Here is a 26176-nt window from a genome sequence, read left to right as displayed (position 1 = left end):
TCTTCCTGGTGTCTGGGGCCAAACTGAGCTCCAGCAAGGACTGAAAGCAACAGGCTCAAAGCTAGTTTTGGCCTGGATGTTTTCATCAGTTGTCTTATTTTTTTTTATCCTATTCCTCCTGATGGGGAAGGGAATGCATCTTTTTTCCTCTCCCAGTTCCTTAAAGAGTCACCAAAAATTGTATGGCAATATCTTGTAAAGCTGCTGCTGCTGTTGTTTCTTAGCTTTGCTGTGAGCTAGCTCGAAGCACATCACTAAGGTTGGAGTACCTTTCATTTCGCTGACATCGAGAAGTGTTTGGAAACGCTTCAATACAATAATTAACAGACTGTTTAACTTGCAGCTGACTTGGAAAATCTGACTAGTGCCGAGCGCATAACAGTTCTCCAAGAAAAATTGCAAGAAATAAGGAAACATTACTTGTCCTTGAAATCAGAGGTGGCTTCCATTGACCGAAGAAGAAAGCGCTTAAAGAAAAAAGAGCGGGAAAGTAAGTGCTGGAAATTAAATTCTGCTTTTTTGGGGCTTAATTGCGTGTTATATTAAGGTACTGGATAATTTGCTGGGAGATATGTCATTAGGAGTGTCTTTTTGTTTTGGTTTTGGGAAGTGCTGTGTGCAGGTAATTTATGACCATCAGAAGGATCAGATACCCAGTGACTGCAGAGAGGCAAGAGTTACCAACATGAGCAATCTGTTTAATACTCTTGAGGCATAACTACTTCATATGGGAAAAAATATGCAGAAAATAAACTTTTCTAAGCAGTGAACAAAGGGTATTAATAACTTCTACTTTTTCTTCAAGTTACAGATAAATTTTCTGTAGTGTTTCTTGTGGGCCTAGTTAGTGTTTTCCCCTTGGGATAAGGAGTTTATTCCATTACTTTAAGGGAGACCAGTTAAATTGAGTGTTTCCTGCACAAACCAGGCAGTGGAGACTGGTTACTTTTCCATTGCAAGGCACTGGTTGCTGGAGTCAGTATGTACCAGTGCTTGCTGCTGAACAGGAAGACATGTTTATTGTTTGATTTATGAATCTCTATAACCTGTGTTTTCCTTTTCCTGTGCAGGTGCTGCTACTACATCATCTTCCTCCTCATCACCTTCCTCTAGTTCCATTACGGCTGCAGTTATGTTAACGTTAGCAGAACCATCTATGTCAAGTTCATCACAGAATGGAATGTCAGTTGAGTGCAGGTGACAGCAGGACTTGCCAAAGCACTTTGCACTTAATGGCTGCTGAGGGCCACTCTTTTTTTTCCTTTTTTTTTTTTTTTTTATACTGCACAGTGGCACAAAATTCAGACAAGCACTATTTTGTATTTAAAGTTGTTTCTTGACAAGCTAACTTTGCACTTAAGTGCACTTTTATGAAGAAAAAGTACAACAAACTGCTTTTCCTCAAGCAATAATTGTTTCCAACTTGTCTGGGAATTGTAAGTCTAGTGACTCGAAGGCCTTCCACTGTGGCAAATGGAGGCTGTTCACTGCCTGTAGAGACAGGACAATAAGTATATAGTTGCTGGGGTGATCTAAATCAATGTGGTAAGGCTTACTGTATTCCCTGGTATTTTGTTAAAGCTGGAACATTTGATATTTTTCCATTTATTTATGACAAATATTGAAAATATTTTCATTTGTACAAGCTAATTGTTTTTTAACTGCTAAGTCACCTTATAGTGGCTTTAATTGTATACGTCAAGCACATCTATTCAAAACCTGCAGTTAGTAGGATGTCTGACATCAGTCCTGATAACCAAATATGAGGATTCCTTTTAAAAGAAAAAAAAAAGACTGACTAATGTTTACAGGTTTGAATTAGGCTTAAGTAGGTTACTCTGGGTTTTAAGAACCCATTAATTGGAATGAAACTACTGTACTTTGCCATTTTTCTATAAAACAGTATTTTTTTTTAATTTTGATAAAATACATTATGAAAAAGAAAGAAAATGGCTAACAAACTGTATTAAATCTTAATGTATAAAGATTGTATTCAGCCAGTTTAAAGTGTATATTTATTCATAATGGATTATAACAGGTATATTTTTGTGTTTTCTTGTAAATGTTTCTTTTCCCCTTAAAGCAACAAATATTTCATTTGTAATGCTTATTTTATTATGAGCTTCTAGGAGAGGACTTCAAGAGGGAGTAAGGTGTGAGGTTATAATTTGTGGTTGCTGATACCAACACTGCCACAAAAGGGTAGTTGTTTTTAAAATAACTAGCTAGCCGAGTGGTAGATGTTTAATTTTTTAAATGCCTTGTACAAATTCCAAAACCAACTTCAAAATGTTTTCACTTGTATTGATTTTATGTTGAATGGATCCCAAGCTCTCTCCTGTTAATTCTATACCTTTGTAAGACATTTGTATATTGCGGAAGTGTTCATTCAAGCTATTTAATACCTGGCACTGTTAATACACAGTACTTTATTGTACAGATTGTTTTACTGTTTTAATTGTAGTTCTGTGTACTTCTTTTGCCTGGGGAAATAGGGGCTGGCATGTTTTTCTTTGTTTTCTGGCAATACAACATGTAAGAATTTGAAGCATTTTGTTTGTAGATGCTAGAGTGTCAGAATCCTTATCATTTGACTTTTCTAAGAAAAGCATTTTCAGTCTTCGTAGTGTGCGCTTAAGGTTATAACTGATTTTATTGAAAATGGTTTCAAAGTATTCAGAATTGTACAGGACTGTAAAAATTTGTTGACAGACATTGAAGGAAAAGCTTATAGAGAAAAGCTATAAAATATATATTAGGTTCTGCAGAAAATTGAGAGTTATGTAATATATTGTACAAATGTAAGCAAAGGCCTCTGAAATAAAATGCCATAGTTTGTGAATCCCTGATTTTGTTTCTAACAGTTTAATTAAGCAACTATAGTGTGTTCATGAAAATTACATCAAGCTGCAGAATTAGTTTAGGAAATGATCTTCGGTGTAATGGACATAGAAAGGTAAGATAGAGCATGTGCATTTGCCTAATTTTCTTCTTAGTGATTAAGTCAAATCCATCCTCTTTTTTCAGCAGAAGGCAAAAGCATGGCCCATCATTAAGGCAGAGCCAGTTGAAGCAAACTCCTGGCTGGAGTTCAGGTGACTGAAATACTGTTACACTGCAAGATGACAGATTACTGATGAGACTGACAGTAGCAACCCATGACAAATAAGCTTTGGAAACACTGACTGTGTTAAAAATTACAATGATCCAAAACTGACGGGTAATTTTAATATTTTCAGTGAAGCTACTGAGAGCATATTTTCATCAGTTTAAGTTTAGTGGAATCTGGGTTATGGTAGTTCAGTTCTACTTTTCAGTTTCAGTAGGAATAAGGGGAATGGATGTAACTGGGAACTACTTACGGGCAAGCAAGATTCAAATTCGGCTCTTCAGTCACGACTAGTTCTTGATCAGCTCTCAGTTTTAGTGTCAGCGTATTTGCTTTGATGTGACAATTACTGACTGATCCGGTGGGGGATTTGTTTACCTTTTTAAAACAGGGATTATTGGTCATCTCCCTGCTCCTAAGTCGAGTTTTTGCATAAATAGGATTTTTGATTTTCCATGATACAGAGATTATTTCATTTTCATTATATTCTGATGAATCTCCAGATTCATGGAACCACTTGTCTCCGAGTAAGTAACAAAGATACCTTTGTCAAACTGTTAGCCAGGCAGTTTTATCCCATGTTTCAGTGGGTCCAATTTGAATTGGTTTTCAAGGTACATCCTGTACGCAGCTTTACATGTGGGCGCGTTCCCTGCCTGGCATGTGCACTCTGCTTGCAGCTGAGGCAGTGTGCCACTAGCAATGCCTGCTGGGCTGTGCCCACACTCCTGAGGCCTGCTTGGACCATGATCCCAAAGGCAAAGCAAGGCTGTGTTCTCTCTACAGCACCCCTGGCTGTGTTCTCTACACCTTGGCTGAGGCACAGACTCAGGTTTGTGTGTCCCACAATTGATCGTGTTGGGAACAGCTGAGATCACCATATGCTGAGGGAACACATGCCTTATTTGAAGGCTCTGCAGTGCTCCACCTCCCCTTATTTGCAGTCTCCACTGATACCTGCCCATATTCATGACTGGGTAATTCCCATCGCACTGTGGAATCTTCCTGTTGGGACAGGGATTGAACTCTCTCTTAGGCAGAGTTCCTGAAGGCTGTATGCCTCTTGCCAAGTTTCAAGTGGCCACGAGTCTCTGAAATGCATTGGATGATGGTTGAGGCTGTTCTGCCCTCCTGTGTCACTACAGTGCTGCTCTTCTGTGTGAAGGCAGATTGGAAAAGCCACTACAAGTCATGTAGCAGCCAGCTGCCCCTTTTCAAGGATTTGTGTATTCTCTTGGGCTGACCTTACCCATTAGGGCACTACCTCTCCTGGCATCCAGCAGGCAAGGCAGGGGTGATACCTGGTGCATGCGTCAACACCAAGACTTCTGCTCAAAAGCTGGGTTGCTTGTTTAGCCTTTGGTTGGATGCTGGTGGCAACAGAGCTGCTTACAGTGGCAGCTCAAAAAGTGCATCAAATGTGTAACAAGACAGCCAGAGTGCTGTCAGCTTTGCTTCAGCTCCCCTTGGAACTGAGGGTGCTGGGAAATCAGTGGGACAGTCTCTCCTCACTGAATCAATCACCTTGGAAAATACCTCTGAGATCATCAAGTCCAATATATGACCAAACACCTAGACATGGTACTAAGGACCATGTCCAGTTTTTCCTTAAACTCGGGCACGGTGACTCCGCTGCCTCCCTGGCAATCCGTTCCAATATCTAATCATCCTTTCTGTAAAGAAATTCCTCCTCACGTTCGACCTCAGCCTCCCCTGGCACAGCGTCAGACTGTGTCCGTCCGGTCCTGGTGGAAGTCTCCAGGGTGCCGCCGCGCCCACGCGCGCCGGGAGCAGCTCGCGGCCCGCGGCTGCGGGGCGGTGCCGGGACCGCCTCCCGGGCCGCGCATGGGAAGTGACGCGCTGAGCCCGTTCTGCCGCGCTCCGTGCCCGCCATGGGGCCGCGGCGGCGAGCGGCGGCCGAGGGGCAGGAGGGGCAGTTGGTGCTGCAGGAGGAGCAGTACGTGCTGGGGCAGGTGTCGGGCAGCCTCGGGGCCACCGCCGCGCCCCTCGCCCGCCTGTTCCGCGCCGCCGCCCCGCCGGTGCTGGTGGCTGTGCCGGGGGTGAGTGAGCGAGCGAGCGCCGGGGCGGCGCGGTGCGAGCGCGGCGGGGCGGCTGTCGGCTGCACCGCTGCCCGCAGCTGTCGGCCTCGGGCAGTGGCGCTCCAAATAAGTTGTAGTGTGCGAAGTAACTTCAGGGCGTTCTTGGAATTTTGTCCTTCAAGTCTCATTCTCTTACCACTTTTTTTAAGGGAAAGAAGAAAAGGAAGCGTGCAGAAGAAGGGGAGAAAGTGTCAGAAGACCAGAGCTTATCCAACATACAAGAAACTCCAGTAAAAGCAAAGAAGGCCAGAAAAAAGGAACGTTCAGAGGCAGAGAAAAAACTGTCAGAGAGGTGAGGTGACACCGTTTTATAGTTAACTTAAAGCATCTACGTTAATTGTCATATGAATTCAATGAACCAAGGCAGTTCTCATCTACTACTCATCTTCAGCTTGGTGCTTAAAATTATTTTTATGGTTGCGCAGATTTTCTGTAGTTTTCTCCTGAAGGAGGAACTAGTGCAGCTTCTTGAAACAGTAGGTCTGTGAAGTGCAAATGCCCTGCTAGAGAGCCATCAACTCCAGCGGTTGAAGACACGTGGATGTAATTCTCTCTGGCTCGAAGAGATGCTTTCTGGCTGTCCTTGGCTTTATCCAGCCGAGTTGCTTTCAGCAGGAGCGAGGTGCCAGGCACAGAGCTGTCTGTGTCCCACTGGGCCTCTGCAGTGACACAGAACCTCTCTGTGACTGTTCTCTTAAATACTTGAAGCGAGGTGCTTCAGAGCAGGCTGGAGGCTGCTCACTCAACAGTGCACTTTGGATAATAAAGCAAACTTGATTGTAGCACAAGGCTAACCCCTCATCCTGTCCCTGGGCCCATGGAACCTGTTTTCTGTGATTGTAGCCTTATGGAGGCTCCTTCAGATCTGCTCATTGTTTGTGCTCTTACAGCAGGTTTGGATAGAGAGAGACCTGTTAGTGCATAGCTGTATTCCAGAGGTTTGTTCTGAGTCTCCTGCATACTCAGAATGATTAAATCTATTCTAAGTTCCAGCATAACACAAAGATCATTTTTTCCCTTCAATTTTAGAGGCTCTAAAATTTAGTTGTGAAGTATTTCTGTATTATTACTGGTAGATAGTGAATGCAGTGTCCTGAGGACAGCAAATAGTTTTTCATGTTACTGAATGGTAAGATACATTTTTTAAATACAGAATAAACGAAATAATATTTGAAATTTTAGAGTAGAAAGTAATAATTTCAAATGTAAGTTAAAATATATTGAAGGCTTCAGTTCTTGGCCCCCCAAATACCCTCTTTTTTTCCCATCAGTTGTAACCTGTCTGTTTGTTTCTGGTCAGAGAGAATGCTTTGGAGCAGGCAGATGAAGAGGAGGATCAAAAATTGCTTCAAAACAAAGTGAAACAAAAGCAAAAGGCTTCTCGAGCCAAAAGTGTTGTTAATTCAGCTACGGGTGCAACTGCAAAACAGCAAAAGAGAAGAAGGGTGGCTGATAAAGCAGCAGACAGAAGAACGGTGTTTGTTGGAAACTTGCCTGTCAGCTGCACTGTTCAGGTATGTGGATGGGTTCTGCCTACTAAAGGAATAAAAGGAGTTGCAGCAGTCCTCAGTTTGAGGGATGTTTCCAGCTAGGAAGTCACACACGCTTGTGATTGGAACTGCTTTTTGGAAAGTAGGAAATGGTGCTTGTTCTCAGAAACCATTAGAGACAATCTCTGGTTTCCTGGAGCTGGGATTCCTGCAACAGTGGATGTAGTGACTTTCTTGAGCAGAATTGGTCAGTTCCTTGAGAAGAAAAAATTACTGAATAAATGAGAACTGCATTTACAAAGTTGCTCTGCTTCTAATTTTGTATGCAAACAGTGCTTCAGATTGTTACATAAAACAAATTTATACTTTCTTCCATAGTAAGAGGCACAACCTCAGTTTTGGCAATCTGTAGAAGAAGCTGCCACAAAAACCACAGAAATAGTTACAAATTACTTGAGATAATTTTAGTAGCCCATTAAGGGACCTCCTATAAGTAAAAGGAAAACAGTGTAAGAATAGTATTACGTATAAATACTAAAAAATAATTCTCATTACCAGGTTGAAAAGTGTACTGAGTGTTTGCAATATCATCTCTTTAGGTACTGACATCTCTTTTTAAGAAATATGGACAAATCCAATCCATTCGCTTCCGGTCTCTGGTATGTTATTTCCTTTAATGTTATATAACTAAATTATTTGTTGATGTTAAAGGACAGTAGTATTTGTAAGACTTGTACCTTCATTAGTTCAGAAGTGGTTTGGGGTATGTAAGGTTTGCTATTAAAAGAAGTCTTGGAGATGTTACCCCAGGAGCACCTCAGATGCATTTTTCCTGTAGCAGCAGCTGATCCAGGATCAGAGCTTTATGTTCTCTGAAAGTGGAATGCCTTTACTACTGCTGGCTGAGGCACTGCTCACCTGTTTTTAAATCATAGCAGCAAAGACACATTATTGTAAATCAGAGTACTCACTAAAATAGTTGATGATAACCCTCTTGGAACTCAAGAAACATATCGGACAAATTCAAGGCAAGCTCCTTAACTCTTGGTTTTTTAGACCACCTCTAGGTCCAGCTACTTCTGTCATTTGCTCACTGTTCTGGCTGTGTTGCTTTGGGTGGCCCCTGCTTGAATTAATCTTTTTCTTATGGGAAAAATCTTTGTGATAAATTAACCCTAGGCCCGCCTAACTCAAGCTCTTTTTGTCTTTAAGATTCCAGCAGAAGATACTGTATCCAAAAAGGTAGCAGCAATCAAGTAGGTTCCCCCTTTTGAATTTTGTGTATTTTTTCAAGGCCTAAACAATGTTTAAGTGTTGGTCATTAAAAGTTTGTCTGTATTAGGTCTTTTTTATGTATTTTGTGTTTCTTTGTCCTTTTTCATTACCTTTGTTTTCTCAAAAAGTAATAAAGACTTGTGTGCCATGTATACTTGTAATTTGTTACCTGAGGTTGCATTTCTTATATTTTGGGAAGGAGGAAGATGCTCAAAGTCTTTAATTTCTTGGGATATGTTTATGAGCTGAGGAAGCTTACTCAGGATGCATATATGGGCTGAACAAGATGTACAGTGGGACTCCCTTGCATGTACAGGGGCAGCTTGACCTGCAAGGGAAATGAAGTTGTTCATGTGGGCAGAACAAGCAGAGGCAGGAATGTGTTCAGCAGGAAGTGTCTGTGCACTGCACAGCATCAGCAGGATTTAAGCAGTAACTGGTCCTTTTCCCGTTCCAGGCATAAGGTGCACCCGAATGCAAAGTCCATCAATGCTTATGTGGTCTTTAAGGAAGAATGTGATGCCCAGAACGCTCTGAAGGAGTAAGTCTCAGTTTTGTTCCACATACCCTGTTGAAGAGGTAGTTCATAGATTTATTGCTGAATGTAAACAACCTCCCCTCTTTTGCTTGAATTAGAATAAAATGTTGTTCAAACTTGAAAGTAACTTTGCTATTGGAATTACTGCTATGGAGTGACATTGTCAATTAAGCAATGCTTATTTCACTTTTAAAACCTTTTGTTTTTGACCACAAAAGGAATGGAACAGAAATTGCTAGTGGATTTCACATCAGAGTTGACACTACATCTAAAACCAGTTCGGTAAGGAAAGTGTGTGGCTAGAAATCTCCTTTTCTGGTTTGGTTGTGGGGTTTTTATTGTTTTTGGTTGGTTGGTTTGGTTTTTCTGTAGGAAATAACTTACTATCCTGTCTCTCTTGTTCCCTTTAGCATGACAATAAACGATCTATATTCTTGGGAAATCTTTCATATGGTAAGTCTGAAATGGATTGTTCTGCATCATTAATTTGCATTTATGAAATAGTTGACATTAGGCTTTTTATTTCTTGGTATTAGATGGATAAATACCTTTCACTGGAGGTAATTTTTATTTGTTAATTGAAACACCTAAAGGGGTTGTAAGTTTCAGTCCAGTTCTGCACCTTGATTGTTTCCTTTACTGTAGGCAGTGCTGCAAGTGCTTTTAGTGCTTCACGTTTTTCAAATGAATATGACTAAGTTGCATAGGCCATGGCTCTAAACTGTTCAAGGGTTACCAATACCAGTTGGTGAACCGATTCCAGGTGATGGACAGTGATGGCTTCTCCTTTTGGTGCTTTCTGTGAACTACAGTCTGAGTGACTCTGTCCAGGCAAGGCTAAAAGTGGGATTTGATGATCCTTGTGGGTCAGTTTCAACTCAGAATATTCTGTGATTGTGTGATTTGCTGTGCTCTGAAATTACTTCAGCAGCTCATACCTTTCTCAGCATGTCTAGGTCCCATTGCTGTAGTTAAACCCATACTGTTGAGTTCAGCCCCTCCCCTCAGCAGAGAGATGTTTATGTCTACAGCAGGGGATTCCCTGAAGCGTACTGCACAAGAAAAGAAAATAACCTGTATTTTTGTGATGGCACATCACGTTTGTCCACCTAGGCATGAGATGGAGAAATGCTCATACATCTAGCCATTATCAGAATAATTGCATAGCAGCTGTGGTTGGAAACTGTAAATCCCTTCTTACCCATTCAGCTAAAATTCATGGCTCAGTCAATGAGCAGTTGAAGAACTGCCAGCTCAAGCTCATTATCTTCAGCATTAATTCTTAGAAAGAAATTCTGGCATAAGGAGGAACTACAAAAATGTATAGTAGAATTCTTAATTTCTACTGTGTTCCTAGCATAAATGAAATAATTTGAAAAATGTATTTCAGTCTTTGCCTTAGTTCTTTGTGATTTATGTTGTACTCTTCAGAGCTGGAGAAGCAGTAACTGTCAGAGCAAATAGCTCTTCATAAAGTCTTCATTGTCAGCTTGCTGGGATCTTTCTGAATCATGGTTATTTGTCCATATCGTTTGTGTCCCTGTATGGGTAAATGTGAAATTACTGAATGTGGGCCAGGCTTTCAAAGCTGTGTGTCTCCCTGAAGAGGCATCTATTGTGTTGTGTTGCCCGCAGACATCCGCGATGACGCCGTGCGGGAGCACTTCCAGGTCTGCGGAGACATCGTGGGAGTGCGAGTGGTGAGAGACAGGAGGACGGGCCTGGGGAAAGGCTTCGGCTACGTCCTCTTTGAGGTACGTGTGAGCCTTTGAGGTGTGTGTGAGCCTTTGAGGTGTGTGCTCTGGTGCACGGGGAGCTCTTCAAAACCTGCACTGGGGTCTGCCCTCAGAGCATTTTTATTTTCTTTTCAGTAATTTTTTGAGGTTTGTGTGTGTGTGCAGGTAGGAAGTTGAATGGTGGCGTCGTTGTGTATGGTGGAAGCAGCTTGGAAGACTGGTTCTGTGCAAGCAGATACAAACCAAAATATTTTAGGTGTACACACTGGGGTGAAAGAAGTGATTTTACCTTAAAGACTTAACAGAGGGACAGATGAGTTAGTTTGGTATAACTTCAATGTTCTCCCATTTCTTACATGTCAGAATGTGAGTGGAATTCTTTCCTGCAGCTGGTTTGCTTACTGGTTCTCCACTTTGATTCAGCACAACTTCCTTTCTCATGCCAGTCTCTCACCCTCATTTTCCCTTAGTTCATTCCTGCAGCCCAGTGCCTTTTTTCCCAATTTTCCTTGTCTCTCTCTGCCTCAGACCTTAGTGTCTCATTGTAAGCTGTTTCATAGCCTGTTTTCAAGTGTCTGTGCCTCAGTGTGTGGGCTGTGCTGGTGTTCCTGAGCAGAGATGTTGTGTCATTCCCTAAGTAGAGCAGTTTGAGTGCTCTGCATTGTAAAATCCTGCCTCCCAGTTTTAAAGGCAGGTAACTGTCTTTGTTTGAAAGCACTCAGCTAGAAGTAATGCTGCTTTTAAAGTGGTTGTCGGGTTTTGTAGAACACAGATGCTGTACATCTTGCTCTGAAACTCAACAACTCGGTTCTGATGGGAAGGAAGATACGAGTGCAGCGTATAGAGGACAAGAGGAAAGCACAGAAAAGTCTGGACCAGTCTCGCGCTCCCAAGGACAGAGTTGATAAGAAGAAGAAAAAAGAAAAGAGCTGCTCTAACGATTCTTTTGTTGGTGAAAAAGCAAACCCATTAAAGAAGAGCATAAAACCAAAAAGACCAAAAACTACTCCTAAGAGTAAAGCTGGGAAAAACAAACAGTCCTTTGATAAAAAATAATCCCATAAAAATGTTGATTAGTGTTATGAAGATGGATATGTATGAGAGTGTTTTTTTATGTGAGAGTGTCATAAATTTTTTTTGCTAATATGGCTGTTGTCCTTATTGGTTTTTGTTTTGGGGCATTTGGCTTCTCCTAGAAGGCAGCAGGAGGTGCTGCATGATTTTATTCCTGTGTTCCAGGAATCTTCTCCAGCTGAGGTCTTGTTGCAGAGGCTAACTGTGAATTCTCTTTTTCTGGAGTTGTGTAGCCACAACGGTTATAGAAAAAAATGACTCACGTTCAGACTGGGTCTGTGATGAAATAAAAATTGTTACCTTGATTTGGGTGGGTTTTTTGTTGTGAGAGAAGGGGCAGTGGAGCTGGGATTTGATGATCTTTGTGGGTGAGGGGTTTGGGAGCACATGAGGCTTTGGGAGTCTTATGAGGAGCGGCTGGGGAAGCTGGAGATTTAGCCTGGAGCAAAGGAAGGTGCTGCCACATGAAAGGATGCTGTAGCCAGGTGGGGGCCAGTCTCTTCTCCCAGACCGCAAGGGACAGGATGACAGGACAGAGCCTCAAGCTGTTCAAGGAGAGGTTCAGGCTGGACATGAGAAATTTCTTCAGAAAGGGCAATCAGACATCGGATGGGCTGCGCAGGGCAGGGCGGTGGTGGAGTCACCATCTCTGGAGGAGTTTAAGGGAAGCCTGAGTGGCGCTGAGTGCCCTGAGCCGACGGTGCTGGGTCGGGCAGGACGCGGCGATGATCCCAGGGCCGTTTCCCGGGATCCCGCTCCGCTCCCGCCCCTCGCGGCTGCGGCCCCGCCCCTCGGCCCGCGCATGCGCCCGGCCTGCGCCGGCAGTGCGGATGCGCCGTGCGCGGCGCGGGCTGATGACGTGGCCGGAAGCGAGGAGGGTCCTTCGGCGCTGCCCGCCCGCCCAAGGTGCCTGCGGAGCTCGCGCGGCGGGAGCGGCGGCGGCGCCATGATGGTGGGCAGGACCAGCGCCATCGCCGCGGGGCTCTGCGGGGCGCTCTTCATCGGCTACTGCATCTACTTCGACCGCAAGAGGCGGAGCGACCCCAATTTCAAGAACCGGCTGCGGGAGCGTGAGTGTCCCGGGGCGCCCCCGTCCCGTCCCGTCGCGGCGCCGCGCGCTGCCCCGGCGCTCCCGTTTCCCCCCGGGCAGCAGCGCGTGCTCCCGCCGCAGCGCCGCCCCCGGGCCCGGCCGGCACCTCGGCCCCGGCCCCGCCGGCTCTGCGGCCTCTCGCGTCCCCTCAGCGAAGCAGGGGCCGGGCACAGCCGCAGAACCACAGAGCTGCAAGGCGCCTTCCAGTCCCGGCAGCCGCCCGCCCAGCGCCGCCACCCACTGCATCCCCTGCCGCGCTCACTGGCATCGCCCGGTCCCCTCTGCACCTCCCTGGGCAGCCTGTTCCCACGCCCGGCCACCCTAACGCTGCAAAAGATTCTTTCTAGCGTCCCAGCTGAATCTCCCATGTCCCAGCTGAAGGCCGTTTTCTCTGGTCCTCTCGCTGCAGGCATGGTAGAAGAGAGTGTTCCCCCCCTCGCTACAGCCTCCGTTCAGGTGGTTCTAGACAGGGCATCCCATCAGAGAGCATTTGCTGTAGCTGTTGGGTAGCCTGTGGTTTGCGTCCAGGCTTGGTTCAAATTCACCTCCCCCCTGCTTTTTTTCTTGTCGAATCTTGCTCTCCTACAGGCTCAGCAGTGCTGTTGTAGCCCCCACATTTACGTGGTGACGCTTTTTTTTTTCTTTTTTGCGTTTGGAACACGAGCAGGTAAAAGAGTGTGATCTCTTACAGTGAAGTTGTTGCTGTGGTGAGACAGGGGTCGGTGGCAGCCCTCAGGTGTTCTATCAGCTGCATTCCAAACCCTCCTGGCAGCCCTGCCATTGGCTTCCAGGATAAGAATGAATGCCAGAGAAAACTGTTGATTAATCCAAGATGAAGAGCTCTTCTCCCATGGCTCTTCATTATTTCACGTCTTCAACATTTATTTAAACGTTTTAATAATCAGTGAGGGTTTTAAATGCAAATGTAGGCATGAGTAGTGAAGGAACACAAATGAATCATGAGCAGTAAGGTGATACTTTTTATACTGAGTTATTTCTGTCAGGGTACTATGTATATTATTCCTTTGTTAACTAATCTGAAGATAAAGAAGTTATCATCAACGTAAATTTTCCTGGCAAGTAAACATGATGTGATCAGTAGTTTCATGGATGGAAAAGTCAATAACTAGACTGGTTGAAAATGAGTATTTACCTGATAGCATTAAAATGTAGTTTAACAGCTTTGGTTCTGCCTTCATGGATTGAATTTGCATGTCCAGTGTTGTTGCTTAGCGGTGCATTAATTGTGCTTTCCAAAATTTCCTCTACAGCAAAATGGGTCTGTCAGATATTTCAGCTTCAGGCCCTCACTCCTGTGTGTAGGATTTTGGGCACCTCTTGTGTGTGTTCCAAGTCCTCTTTTCCCTGCAGTACAAGTCATTAATTGGGAAATTTTAGTGGAGTTAACTAAGCCAGGTATGTGCTTGGTTTGCACAAGCAAACTCAGTTTTTGGCAACATAATCAGCCATGGGATTTTTTATGATGCCAAATACGCAGTAGGAGAAGCACTGAATTATGTAAGGCTTTTGCAGAAGCACCAAAAATTATTCTTGGATTCCATGTTTCCATAATCTGAGCCTTTATCCAGTCATGTTCTGAATAAACCTTAGAACTGCTCTGTTTAAGAATTGACATTAACTTTGAAGTGGAAATCAAATGCATTTTGATTTGGTAGGAGGCTGCAGTTGTGATTTGGGGGACTTCATTGTAGGACTTACAGTGATGCATGTGATGCACTGGTCTGCATTTAGTTGTAAGGCTTTGGGTAATTTGTTTTGGTTGTTTTTGGTAGTGTAACAGATTATTTAGTATGGATGCTTCAGTGGTGCCAGGGATCAGGGTATTACAGCATTTTTACTGTTTGGTAGGCAAGGACGGCTTGGGCTGTAAAATACTTGACCAGGAAAGGTTCAGTGCAGCAGCCAGCTGTAGTTCTTTATGTAAAGATGCTCCATGTGTTGTGCAATAGTGGGGATATGGGATGGAAAGCTTGGAGAAACCACCTTTGTAGCACATCTTTTCCAGTAACCTTCTTAGGGTGATCCTTTTCAGCCTCTGTGATGCAGTGTCACCAGAATTTGGGAAGGACAAGGGACCTAAACTGTCAGTGGATTGCCTCTTGTATTTTGTCAAGCACATGCTGACAAATGAAGAACCAGTTGGGTTTTGTGCCATCTCTGTGTGCTGTGTTTGGGCCAAAGTTTACATTGCAAAGGCCTCTCATAAAAATGAGGCGGCCAGATTTAGGTCTCTGGGAAAAATATTCCTTGGAAGTTTCTGGAAGGCTTACAGAACTACTGGACTTTGATTTTCCACATGTTTTAATCTTACTTAGCAGGTTTTGTGGGTGGACTTCTTTGTTTGGGTTTTTTTTCTTAGGTCTTCTTGTTGCTAGTTTGGGGGCATGTCCATATTTAGTCTTGGGACCAAAATATGGCAAAGCTGTAAACATCTGTAGCTGGTGAGCTTCTCAGGCTGTATTTTATTAATAAAATAGTTCAGGTATGTTTACTATTTGCCTTCTTAAATGAGTAAAACAGAAGTGCTCTGCTTTAAAATATAGACACACATGTCTTTGTTCAGAGACAGCCAGAATTTCTGACTGTGCTGAATTTTGCCCCAGTGTGCCTTCTGCCTGGACAGCAGAGGGAGGGGAGGGCAGTAGGCAGACTTCACTGATGAGAGCTGAAAATGCAGGTGGCTTTTTGGGTTTTCTGCTCCTTTCTGGAACTGGTTAGGAAGCTGCTGGGGCTACTCAGGGGCTTTTGCAACCCGTGCCAGCAGCACAGGTCATCCATTGGTTCTCTTTTGGAACTTGTACCCTTGTACAAGAGCTGTGCCTGGGGGGCCGGCACTGTGACAGCTGCAGGTTCGCTTTGTGCTTTGGATGCATGCACTGCGTTTCTGTGCTAATAAAGATTCGTTCTACAAAATATTGCCTTTCCCTTTCCAAGATGGGATTATCTCTTTAGAATAGAAGGCAGTATTTCATGTTCCTGGAGGTCCCCGAGGGAAAAACCTGGGGGATTTTTTAGGTATGGGGTGGGATTTTTTTATTTGTGTTTTTTTGAGGTTTTTTTACCCCTCAAGGCCATTGTTTTTTGTTTGTCATATTAGAAATGTACCTTTTGGTTGTTAATGCAAAGATACTTTGACAGTAGTATTCCTTCCCAACCAGTATGGGAAGAATTCATTAGTATACTTTAGAGTCACTTGGGTTTTTTAGTTGTTTCAGCTAGTGAACTTTTAAAGAGCCTATGTATTCCTTCATTATTTTCAGGTTAAAGTATATGATTTCAAATCAGTGTGATCAGTGGTCAAAAGCTTTCATTAGTTCGAATTACCAGCATGTCTTTTGTTCTTTATTTCAGAATGCTTAACCTGGTGAATGATACCTTTTGTTATATTTAAATAAGAAGGTATCATAGTCATGCTAAAAAAACCACAATTTTCTTCTCAAAATGATGTACAAAAGTTAATCTGTTGCTCTCTGTAGATCTTTTGGGTAGGAGGTTGCATTTTTGCTGAATGCGCTGTGGCTGCAAGGTGGCTTTTTTGATAGTAAAACATTTCAAATGTTAAGTTTTTTAGAATTGAATCTTTACAATTTTATCTATTATCAAAACTACTTGTTTGCATAGTTGTGCAAGTTAAAGTTTTGTGCAAATTAATGTTTCTGAAAAGTTGGAGTGAGCTAATTGAAGCACTAACTTTCAAGATGAATTCTTTACTATTGAAACCCTCCAAAAATATAAAATTGTAACATATTAGAGTTCTATCCAACACATTTTTCCATCTATAGTGTAAATTAACATGCAAAAGTCAGTTAGTTGTAGAAATCTAGGTTCTAAGTGTTATTAGGATGGTGTATTAAGGTAAAAAGGTGTTCCATCTAGTTAGAATGTGAACTCCCTTTCTGTGAAGAGCACAATCTTTTCAGTAAATGCCATGTGTTAGATTATCCGTATACTAGGGAATAGTATTCCTGACTGAATTCACCATGTGGACAATTCAAAATTTTTAATTACTGGGTAAAACTGCTAGTCATATCTGGAAGTATTTCCAACTTGTAAAATTGTTTCAAAAGAAAAATCAGTGCTGTGTGACAGTTGTTCTTTGTCAGTACAGGAGTTTTCTGAGCAGACGCTGAGGTCAAAGAGTGGAAGGACAGTGTAACCATAGGCTGTATTCAGAGGTTTTATTGGTGTAACTATTTCAGTTGATGAACTGAAGATTTACATAAATTATTATTCCAAGGAAATTGCCAGTATAATTAGTATAATTATTTTTTCTTGTACAAAGAACTGCTACTATAAAGGTATCTTTATACCTGCCTAGCTGCATTAAAAGCAACTTTAATTTTAATTACATTAGTTTTGCTGAAGTGGTACAGCTTCATGTAGCAGACCAACTTTTTGCCTTTAGGTAGGCAGTTAAGTCTGTAAATGTTTGTTCCATCTGTAAATGTTTGCTTTTCTCAGGTTTCAGAAACATATGCTTTAGTATCCCTCTTGCTGAAGGATGGTGAGACACTGCCATTTATTAACTAGTTCCCAAGTCTGTGCTATAAAGTAGCTGAGAAAGTGCACTGTGTGTATCTGCTGTAGCCTGCTAAAGTTCCCCTTCCTTGGTGGTGCACCATGCGGTTCAAAACTAGGTAGCTTGACTTACAGACAATTCTTATGTGGCTTATTGTTAGCACTCATGTGGATAATTCCTGTATTACTCTAATTCTCTTTGCTGCTGTGTGCCTGCAGTGCATGAGATGTGCTGTGCCGCCCTGCTGGTGGTTGCTGTAGCCCTCAGGAGAAGAATTGCCATTTTGAGTTGGTACTACTGCCAGCCCTCATTAGACTTCTAAAAGATGCTCTGTTGCACTGAGTGGGTTGCAATCTTGTGCTTAATCTTCAGTATTTGGAATACATTACCAGTTTCTTCTTTTGAAAAGGACTTTGATTTGTTCATGGTTTCAGACTGTAATCTGAAGAGCTTTTTAATTGCAAATTGAAAATAAAAGGTGTTTTTATTCTTACAGGAAGGAAGAAACAGAAGCTTGCCAAAGAGAGAGCAGGACTTTCCAAGGTAATACTGTGATTAATAATGCAGTGCTATTTTGAAAGATGTTTCACTTGTATTATTTGTCACATTTACTTAAGGATTTGTTTTGATTCCACGATTACAAACACTTGCAAATATGCGTTCTTTAGGTTTTTTTAATGCTCAGAAATAATTGTGTGGTTGTTCCTCTTTTTGTCAGAGGAGTTATATTAGAAAGTATAACATTCACTGTGTGATTTGACAGTATTTTCCCTCTTTGTAATATAAACAAGGACTTTTCAGACTTAAAATTATTGATGGAATACACTTATAACTGAACTTGATTGGTTGTTCAATAAGTATTTGATTTGCTTTTCATTATTACCAATGGATCCAGGAAGTAAACATAAGATTTCTCTTAAAACAGTTTCAAGAAATACAGTTGATATGAACTTAATACACCTTAGAATTTATATTTGCTCCTAAATTATGTACTTAATAAACTGAGTAGAGGTATTTCAGGCTCTGTCTCTACACATTTGTGATGCAGTGTTATAAGACCTGAGTCTGATTTTTCAAAAACATTCTGAGTACTAAGTTTAACTTAGTGGTGACACTTGGTTTTTTTTGCCAGTGTCAATGTCAATAGGGTTGTCTGCATGTTTAATTTCAGTTGAGAATATTTTCTGCTAACTTTTTAGTAGCTGATGTTTAAGGGCTGATTTAACATTTACGGTGTGTATTTATAGTTGCCTGATCTGAAGGATGCTGAAGCAGTTCAGAAGTTTTTCCTTGAGGAGATTCAGCTTGGAGAGGAATTACTAGCTCAAGGTAATAATGTTTTTTTTTTCCAAAGGGTAAATTGTAAAATAATTTTTCTCTACCTTTGTTAGAAGATTATCTTTATACAACAAAAAATTCTGGGGAGTCAAGCATCTAAGAAAATCAGCATATTTGGTTCTAACCTTGTGTCTTCAGAAAGTCCATCAAGGAAGGAGAAGTGCGTAATGTGGATTGATTCACCGTAATTTAATCCACTCTTGGTGGATGTTCTATGTAAATGTGTTACAGTGTAGAAGATGGTTGATTTCAAAACATTATAATTTGTCATACAGGTGAATATGAAAAAGGTGTTGATCACTTGACCAATGCCATTGCTGTATGTGGGCAGCCGCAGCAGCTACTACAAGTTCTACAGCAGACTCTTCCACCACCAGTGTTTCAAATGCTTCTAACTAAGCTCCCTACAATAAGCCAGGTATGTGAAGCATTCCCTGTTGGTCTGGTTTGGGAAAAAAAAATGAAATACTTTATCCACTGCACCAGTTTTGAGTATCAGGCTTTGTGGTTTTTTAATATGTTCAGTTAGATTTAAAGAAGCTTTATTTTTCACCCAAGTTGTTTTAAAGTGAATATGAAAATCATCATGTAACATTAATAATAGCAACCAGGATAAAATAGAAATACAAAACTTCTCATGTGTATAGGGTATGCTAAGCTCTTGGAGTAGAGGCATCTGACCACAGCTCTGGTACTAACTAAACACTCTAGATCCAGTGTTTCCCAAACACAAGTTGGGGGGGATTTGGAAAAACAGTAACTTTATTGCTTTGGGTCTTAAGGGTTCTTTTTTTTAATTTACATTTCTACAAGTGTGTGTAAATGCTGTGGTAGTTCATCAGAATGAATCTGTTGCTTTTGCTACCCTGTCGCTTCTGGGGACATCTTTAGACACAAGATGTTAACTAGCACCAGAAACTGTGACAATTTTGGAAGCTTGGGATTTTCCCTGATGATAAAAGTGTTAGTAGCTCTGTGTATAAAATGCCCTCTTGTTTCAGTCTGAGTACAGAGTAAGTAATGTTGTTAATGTGCTTGCAGGTGAATCTATTGTAAAATAAATTATATGTTTTATGTTCTTGGAAGTACAGGGGGGCTCCCTAACAGTGTTACCTGACATAAAACAGACTCAGTGCTGGGTATCAGTTGGCCCTTCTTACAGCTCAGGCCTGGCGACATTTCAGGTTAAGGTCCATATACTCAGTGGTAACACTGGAAAGTGTCAGACATGCAAGATATAAGAATTGGGGAAATGATTGAACAAAAATGTTTCCTAAGAGAACAGTGCCAGAAACCACACAGAGGTCATTACTTTAGGTTGATAGAATATTGTTCATCTGACTGGCTTTTTTAGGTATTGCACTGATTGTAATATCTGTGGAACTGACTTCAAAAACTTAAGTCAAATAGATTATAATTTTTAACTTCAGTCAGTTTGTTCAGTAATTACACTGGTTAATGTTCAGTGTAAAATTACATTGCTTGATAATCGGTTGCCTGCTGTCAATTTTATGTAATTGTGAATGAGTTTTTCTCCTTCTTACAGAGAATTGTAAATGCACAGTGCTTGGCTGAAGATGATGTTGAATGAGGTCACACCACAACGGGGGGAAAAAAGTTTTCTTACCCCAGAAGATGAGCATCAGTAGGGGGATAAAGGGGCAAACATAGTAGTTAATGGACTGTGTACCACATCGGGTTCTACCAGAGTTAAAATTAACTTTGTGTAGGTGGGTTTCGCAGGATTTTATTTATTATCCCAGTGAAAAGTGTATTTTGATAAGAATTCATTTTATAAATACACTGTGTTGAGTTATCAAAGTATCACTAACTTCATTATTAAAATACGCAGTTGTAATGTTGTACATATACAGACATAAAACTATGACCTATTAAAAACCCAATGCTCATTTTTGAAAAAACGAAGTTATGGCAATAAAGATTTATCTGCACTTGTGTGTCCCTATAGTACTACTTTAAAATCCAGAATATTTCGGTGTCAGAGCAAATGATCTAAAAATGACAACATTAAAATTTATTTTTAATGTTATGGCTGGTCTTCCAATACTTTTAATTAAGTTAAAACTTTGTGTAATTTCCTGAGAAAACAATATATGTGATCATTTAAACAGTAACAGATAACCTTAGAAGAAGATGCAAATCACAATGGTAAGAGATGACTCAGAAAGAATGACAAATCCATTTATCAGGAACAAAAACATGTATAGTGATCAGTTCAAAATTACTGGCAAACTTGAAAGCTCTGTTAATACAGGTGTCTGAAACAAAGCTGTTTGGAATAGAACCTGGGCACATTTTAAGAGCACAAAAGTGGGTGTTTTTTGGAAGGCTTGAAACTTTGCAAGATAGTTGACATTTCAGTCTGTAGTCTTCAAGACCATAGCAAATGGTTGTTAACAGTCTTTTAAAGGTATTTGCCTTAAGAAAAAAAATTGCACTGATAAAGTAAGACAATTATATCTCTAGGGTAAATAGCAAAAGCTAATGCAATTGCATGTTGTACAATTTCAATATGGTATGGTGAATTTTCCTTTGCCAATGAAGACAAATAATACACAGCAGGCTCAAGTGGAGTAGGAGAAATGTACTTAGGAGAGCAAGTTTTTAATGGGTAGGATCTTCTAAATGTCAAAGCAGACTGGTTTCTGCTATTCTCTAGGTTTGTGCTATCACCACTCAGGTGGCAGAAGAAACAATTAAAAATGTAGCTTTGTCTTTTTGGCACAGTGATTGATTTTTAACTTGAGGAGAATGCTTTGAGGTGTTTTTCCTACCAGCTGACAGTACTAATGCTGCTAGATTAATAGTAAGGTATTATGTGGCATAATCTTGTAGAAGTGAGGTATGTTGAGAACACTAGCCAACTCTCATTTCAGCCTGGTGCAAGTTTCTTCAAAGGCAGATTCTCCTCAGTGGTTCAGGACTTGCCTCACATGGGATTTTTGAGACGTTAAGTGGGTAGTTGATGGTGACTTAGTAGACAATACCTGGGTTTGGGAATAGAAATGGCTCTTGCTGAGTCATTCTGCTGAGATTGTTTGCTATGGAATAGGTAGTTTCCCCTTAAGCCCTTGAAAATATTATTTCCAAAGATTTGAGGTGCTATTGAAATTTTCTGTAATGTGATAAATACTGAAGTTAGTGGCTGGTATCAACAAACATCTTAAACAACTGGATGTAGTTTAATTTCTGTGCTTGAATTGTTCAAGTAGCAAGAGGTAAAACGTCGCAGACATATTCTTCAGGGGACAATGGCCAGTGTGCTCTTTTCCTTTTAATTTATTTTACAGGGTCAAAGTTATTTTGCACTTAATAAAAATTATTTTAATGAGGCTTTTTGAAGGAGTTTTTCTTTTCCCTTCTAACCCTTAAAAGTAAAAAGTAGGAATTCGTAGGTTATGCTGATAGAACTGTTACCATATTTACCTTCTGTTCTGCTGGTCATTTCAGCCTGTCTTTTTAGTTCAGCTTTTAACATTGTTTTGAGGCAAATAAAACTTCCATCCTGCTTTGAAAAAGAAAGCCAAACAGCACATGACAAAAGTAGCAGCCTTCTGTCAAACCTGAGCATTTTTCTACACTCTGTGGTATAATGATGACAATTCAAATTCACCTTTTAGCTTACAGCAAAGCTCTCCTGATCTGTGTTTCAGCAAACCTGTGTCAATTCTGATTTTGATGGAAGGCTTGGTGATACTCTCATCATATCTATAAATGGTATTTGCTGTAATAATTGACATAGACACTAGTATTGCTTTAGCATTTTTCATTTTCTTGAGCCTGCAAAGTTAGATGCAAACAAAATTTAGGACAGCATATGTTTAAATGTAGCCTTAAATGCAAATTTATTGTCATATCTGATAGCCTAGAAGTACCTGGCTAGTATGCTAGAGCAAGCTCTGATACCTGTTTTGAGTGCCTTGGACTAATAGAGTGGAATGCTGAATCCTTTTAACAAGACTGGAATTTTTTCTTCTCCCCAAATGTCCCAGTGAAGCTAATACTCTACACTTGTGGAGACTTGGAAGATATTGTCTAGAATGCAAACTTGCTGTTACTCCAAGAGCAGCAGGCTGACAGAGGTACAGCCAAGCACCCACAGTCCACAGATGTTTCAGACTCAAGTAGAGACACTGTCTTCAGACACCAGCAAAGTGCAGGTCATCAGAAACGTCGTGGTAATGATGGATGTTTCTGCATCAGCAGTAGCAATGCCATTGCATTAGCTGTGCATAGTGCTGTACATTTCGTTTCACTTATGCAAATGAAAAAAGTGTGGAAGTAATCCACAATTGCAGTTGTGGATTTGCTGCTATGGAGCTCACAGCTGCTGGAGAAGAAATTGGCAATCTTACTTTACTACAGGTTAAACTACTAGTCCTTTTCCTAGAAATCACCATCTTCCCTTCTGTGCTTCTCCAAGGAAAAGACACTTGTTTTCAGCACTAGAAGGATTTCTTATAAAGAAACTGAGAGGTCTGTTAGTTTTATGTTGGGAAGTTTTCTGTCCTTGGTTAAGAGTATCTTAGGCAGTTTTTATAGAAAAAAAAACCCACCCAGCTAGTTTCATTATCATGCAAGACTACCTTTGATGTCTCACATTTAAGTTTTCTAGATAATGGAACCAAATCCAAAACCAGAGTGGTCAGGCACACACTGAATCATCTGGCACTAATTTCCTTTCCCTGGGGGCTGACACAATATTATTGTTGCCCTTAACATGAAAAATGGAGAAGTCCCAGCCCTGCTGTGTAGGAGGCCAGCCAGCCATCATCAAAGTAAAGCTCCAGCTATTTATGCACTCAGAAGAATCTTTCTAAAGTTTCATTTGTACATCTGTTGATGGTGTGTTTAAAGTCCCTTAGGCTGAACAGTGGCCCCACATGACTGTTGTGTTACAGTTAACATGAGTTAAACATCAAGGGAATCTTTGAAGTGGTCACTAAGTGCTTTTAGTGATTGTTTCAAAGGCATGTTGTGCTGCACACCCATGCTTCTGTGTTTTTAAATGTATGGACATAAAAAGGGCTGATGTGAAAAGAACAAAAAAAATTCTGTAAGGTTTCTGTTGTACCCAAGTTTTGGTTTGGTTTTTAGTTAGCGTGTTTACACTGACCAGCATAGCTTACAGTATTCTCTGTGCACTGACCAAACGCCTGTTGCAAAAAGTGGAAACTTGTGCTTAATTCATGAGGACTGGGCTAGCTTTCATCAGAGCATGCCAGAAACTGAACTAGTCTGGGTAACAGTACTTGTTTTCTGCATTTATACCAAACTCAAACTTCCCAAAGAAAATGTGGATGTCCAATGCTGTTGTTCTCACAGGGCAGTTTGCCACATCCGGTGTATGAATGTGTGAGTGAAGCTGTACAAAACAGCTGGCTCTTCTGTGGTATTTTTTGTACCAAACTGTCCAACATGCTGGCACTAGATAATGGGCAGCTTTTTCGAAGTACAGTGTTTTCCATATGTTCTTGAAAAGAAAATCCATGTTCTCTCTTCTTTCCCTACAGTAGGGGCTAGCTTCAAAGAATATTTACTGGATATCTTCTGATAAGCTCACTACCCTGCTTTCCAATCATTCCTGTAACTTAATAGTCCTTAACCCTTAAAGGCATCTGAGCTATAAGCTTTAGACTCCAGGCATACAGTCCTTGTTTCTGCTTCAGAAAGGTCAGGTCTGTCTTTACCAGGTTGACAGATGGATGTCCTGCAGTGCTCACTCACAATTTCATTATTTCCTTTGCACCCTGAGATATTCTCAACTCATCTGAGATGAGAGGGTGTCTGGTGGTGCTCACCCGTGGTGGGAGAGTTGCTTAACAGAGTGAGTGTTGCAGTTGTGAGTGGCTTTTGTGTATGAAATTCCTAGTGTGCATGGAGGCAGAAAACAGATGAAGTCAAATGGTTCTGCCTCTTTGCGTGTTGGACCCTTGCAGCTAAAAACTGATTTGGTCACATAATCATTTCCTTGAGCAGGTCTAAATCTAAACACCAGAGGGCAGTTTTGCACACACATTTTGTGCAAGCTCACCCTGCAAAATCCTAATTTTTAGAATCTTCCTGTCTGGTGAGGTGATGCAATGCAGCATTTTGTCCACACAGATTTGGTATGGTGTATAAGACAGGCTCAGTGGAGCAGCAGTGGAATGTGTTTCTACTGATAATACCTAACTTTGGCTTTTTAAAATCTGGTGTGTTTAAATTGTTGTGATGTCATGGTTAGGAGGATTTCCCTCTTTCTCTCCATCCCTCAATACAAACTAGGTAAATAGATAAGCCAGCTGCATTGTACAACTTCAAGTCTGCAACAAAATGCAACTGCATCTGATTGCCAGGCATGCAAGAGAAGTTTTCCCTGCCCAGCTGTGATTATTCTGGGTGAGCTTTGCTAGCTGGTGAAAGGAATGCACCTTTCACAGTTAACTGCAGGAGGGGTGGAAGTGAAATCTGCATCTTGCCTGGAGTTGGACTCTGCCTGTGATGGGAGAAGAGCCAACCAAAAAAAAAAAAAAAAAAGAAGCACGATATTATAGGTTGGTGACAGGATGCATTTTCAATGCTGGTTGAATTTCAGCTGATGTTGACAAAATCTACTCACCCTGTTGTGATCCTGCAGCTGACATGAAGTGAGCTGGTCTCATACTTTGTCTCTCTCATGCATTTGAGGCAGCTGTTTGCATTGTAGCAGCACCCTGGCTCAAAACGGAATCTTTATTCCTACATCTCAAAAGTGTTTTTTCTCTGCTTCCTGGTCTTTGTTTGGGGGGTAGGTTGGGGGCGGGGGGTTAAAGTGTATGTGTACTATACAAGTAAATGGAAATTTTCCACCCTTGTAACAGTCAATCAGCATTTTTCCAAACATTCAACTTGTTAGTAAGAAATTCTTCAGTCTGCTCAACAAATGACAACATCTAGAGAAAGCTGTTTAATAAAAGATACTGTGTGAAAACCATACTTCTTCTCTTTCCTTAGGTCACTCTGGCCATGTTACACCCTGTAACATAGCCTGGAAGATACAGAAATTTGCTGTAAAAAAAACAGTATTTGCCTATTTTGGCATGTATGTAAAAGAGCATTTCCCCAGAACTCTGAAACATTAGCTGGTTAACATCTCTTGTTGTATTTAATGTTATTTAATGAGAAAGAATGTACATTCAGCTTTGATGATTAAAATTACAATGATTATTGCATGAATTTGTGAATTATAGTGCAATGACTAATTAAATGGAGAAATGAAGCAAAGGGATTCTTGAGCAAGCATGTTCTTTGAGAAACTCTCCCTTGTTGTTTTTAATTGATAGTACACACATAATCAATTCATAGAAGTATTTCATTACTGGTGGGAACAGTCTGGTTTTGATAAAGATTTACTTTCATCACACATTGACCTGGTATAATACAGCCTGGTATTGTAAGTTACTTTGAGGAAGATTGCTAGCTCCTAGCACTGAGGAGGTGGAAGTTTTTGTCTTTATAAAGAAGGGAAGCCCCATCTGACCCCAGGTTACAGCCTCATATTTATTGAGTTCTAGTCAGAGTGTTTGCTCTAATGAGACCTGAATTTGCATAACCATGAGGGGTTGCTATTTGGTTTATGTTTCATTTGTTTTTATCTCTCCATCTAAAGGTTTGCGCTTTAACATCAGATTCCTTGGCTTGTTAGAAGCTGTCTGACACAACTAAAGGCCCTTTTTTACTTCTTTGTAGGGATGTTATTTACTGGCCATTGGCACTGGCAGAATTCTTAGCATGAAATTATTATTATTTCTGTATCAGCAGAGATGTGTGTGGCACTCTGAAGAATCTGTCAAGATGAAGTCTCTGCTTCTGCAAACTCACAGCCCGTGGTCCTGATCCCATAAT

General features: G+C 41.1%; 3 protein-coding genes and 1 non-coding gene across 6 annotated transcripts in view; all 4 read left to right on the top strand.

Annotated features, from left to right (window-relative positions):
• ARID4B (AT-rich interaction domain 4B) overlaps positions 1-2849 on the top strand; it is an 86710-nt gene extending 83861 nt beyond the window's left edge. For both annotated transcript variants that reach the window (XM_021527102.3, XM_021527101.3), the window contains 2 exons: positions 344-490; positions 1071-2849. In XM_021527102.3, coding sequence (XP_021382777.2) covers positions 344-490; positions 1071-1201 — 278 coding nt within the window. In that variant the 3' untranslated portion in view covers positions 1202-2849. The remainder of the gene's footprint in view (positions 1-343; positions 491-1070) is intronic.
• A 2112-nt stretch (positions 2850-4961) lies between these two features.
• Positions 4962-11626, top strand: RBM34 (RNA binding motif protein 34). Of its 2 annotated transcripts, XM_021527103.2 has the most exons (10): positions 4962-5169; positions 5358-5500; positions 6509-6722; positions 7298-7357; positions 7911-7954; positions 8431-8514; positions 8730-8793; positions 8922-8964; positions 10147-10265; positions 11013-11626. In XM_021527103.2, exons 1-10 carry the CDS (start codon positions 5002-5004, stop codon positions 11301-11303), a joined length of 1230 nt encoding a protein of 409 aa, XP_021382778.2. In that variant the 5' UTR covers positions 4962-5001; the 3' UTR covers positions 11304-11626. The 2 variants fall into 2 exon arrangements, with proteins under 2 accessions (XP_021382778.2, XP_021382779.2); XM_021527104.2 differs by lacking the exon at positions 7298-7357.
• A 545-nt stretch (positions 11627-12171) lies between these two features.
• TOMM20 (translocase of outer mitochondrial membrane 20) lies at positions 12172-25559 on the top strand. Its single transcript, XM_021527105.3, has 5 exons — positions 12172-12391; positions 17448-17494; positions 18199-18280; positions 18565-18707; positions 19836-25559. The coding sequence occupies exons 1-5, from the start codon at positions 12268-12270 to the stop codon at positions 19878-19880; spliced, it is 441 nt and encodes a 146-aa protein (XP_021382780.1). The 5' UTR covers positions 12172-12267; the 3' UTR covers positions 19881-25559.
• LOC116183521 (small nucleolar RNA SNORA14) lies at positions 13160-13294 on the top strand. Its single transcript, XR_004148153.1, has one exon. It is a non-coding gene; the product is annotated as a small nucleolar RNA SNORA14 (small nucleolar RNA).
• Positions 25560-26176: the final 617 nt, after the last annotated feature.

This window comes from Lonchura striata, chromosome 3, assembly GCF_046129695.1.
Source record: "Lonchura striata isolate bLonStr1 chromosome 3, bLonStr1.mat, whole genome shotgun sequence".
In the NCBI taxonomy this organism is placed as follows: domain Eukaryota; kingdom Metazoa; phylum Chordata; class Aves; order Passeriformes; family Estrildidae; genus Lonchura; species Lonchura striata.
Note: the sequence above shows the minus strand (reverse complement) of the source record. Positions and strands in the feature narration are given on the sequence as shown.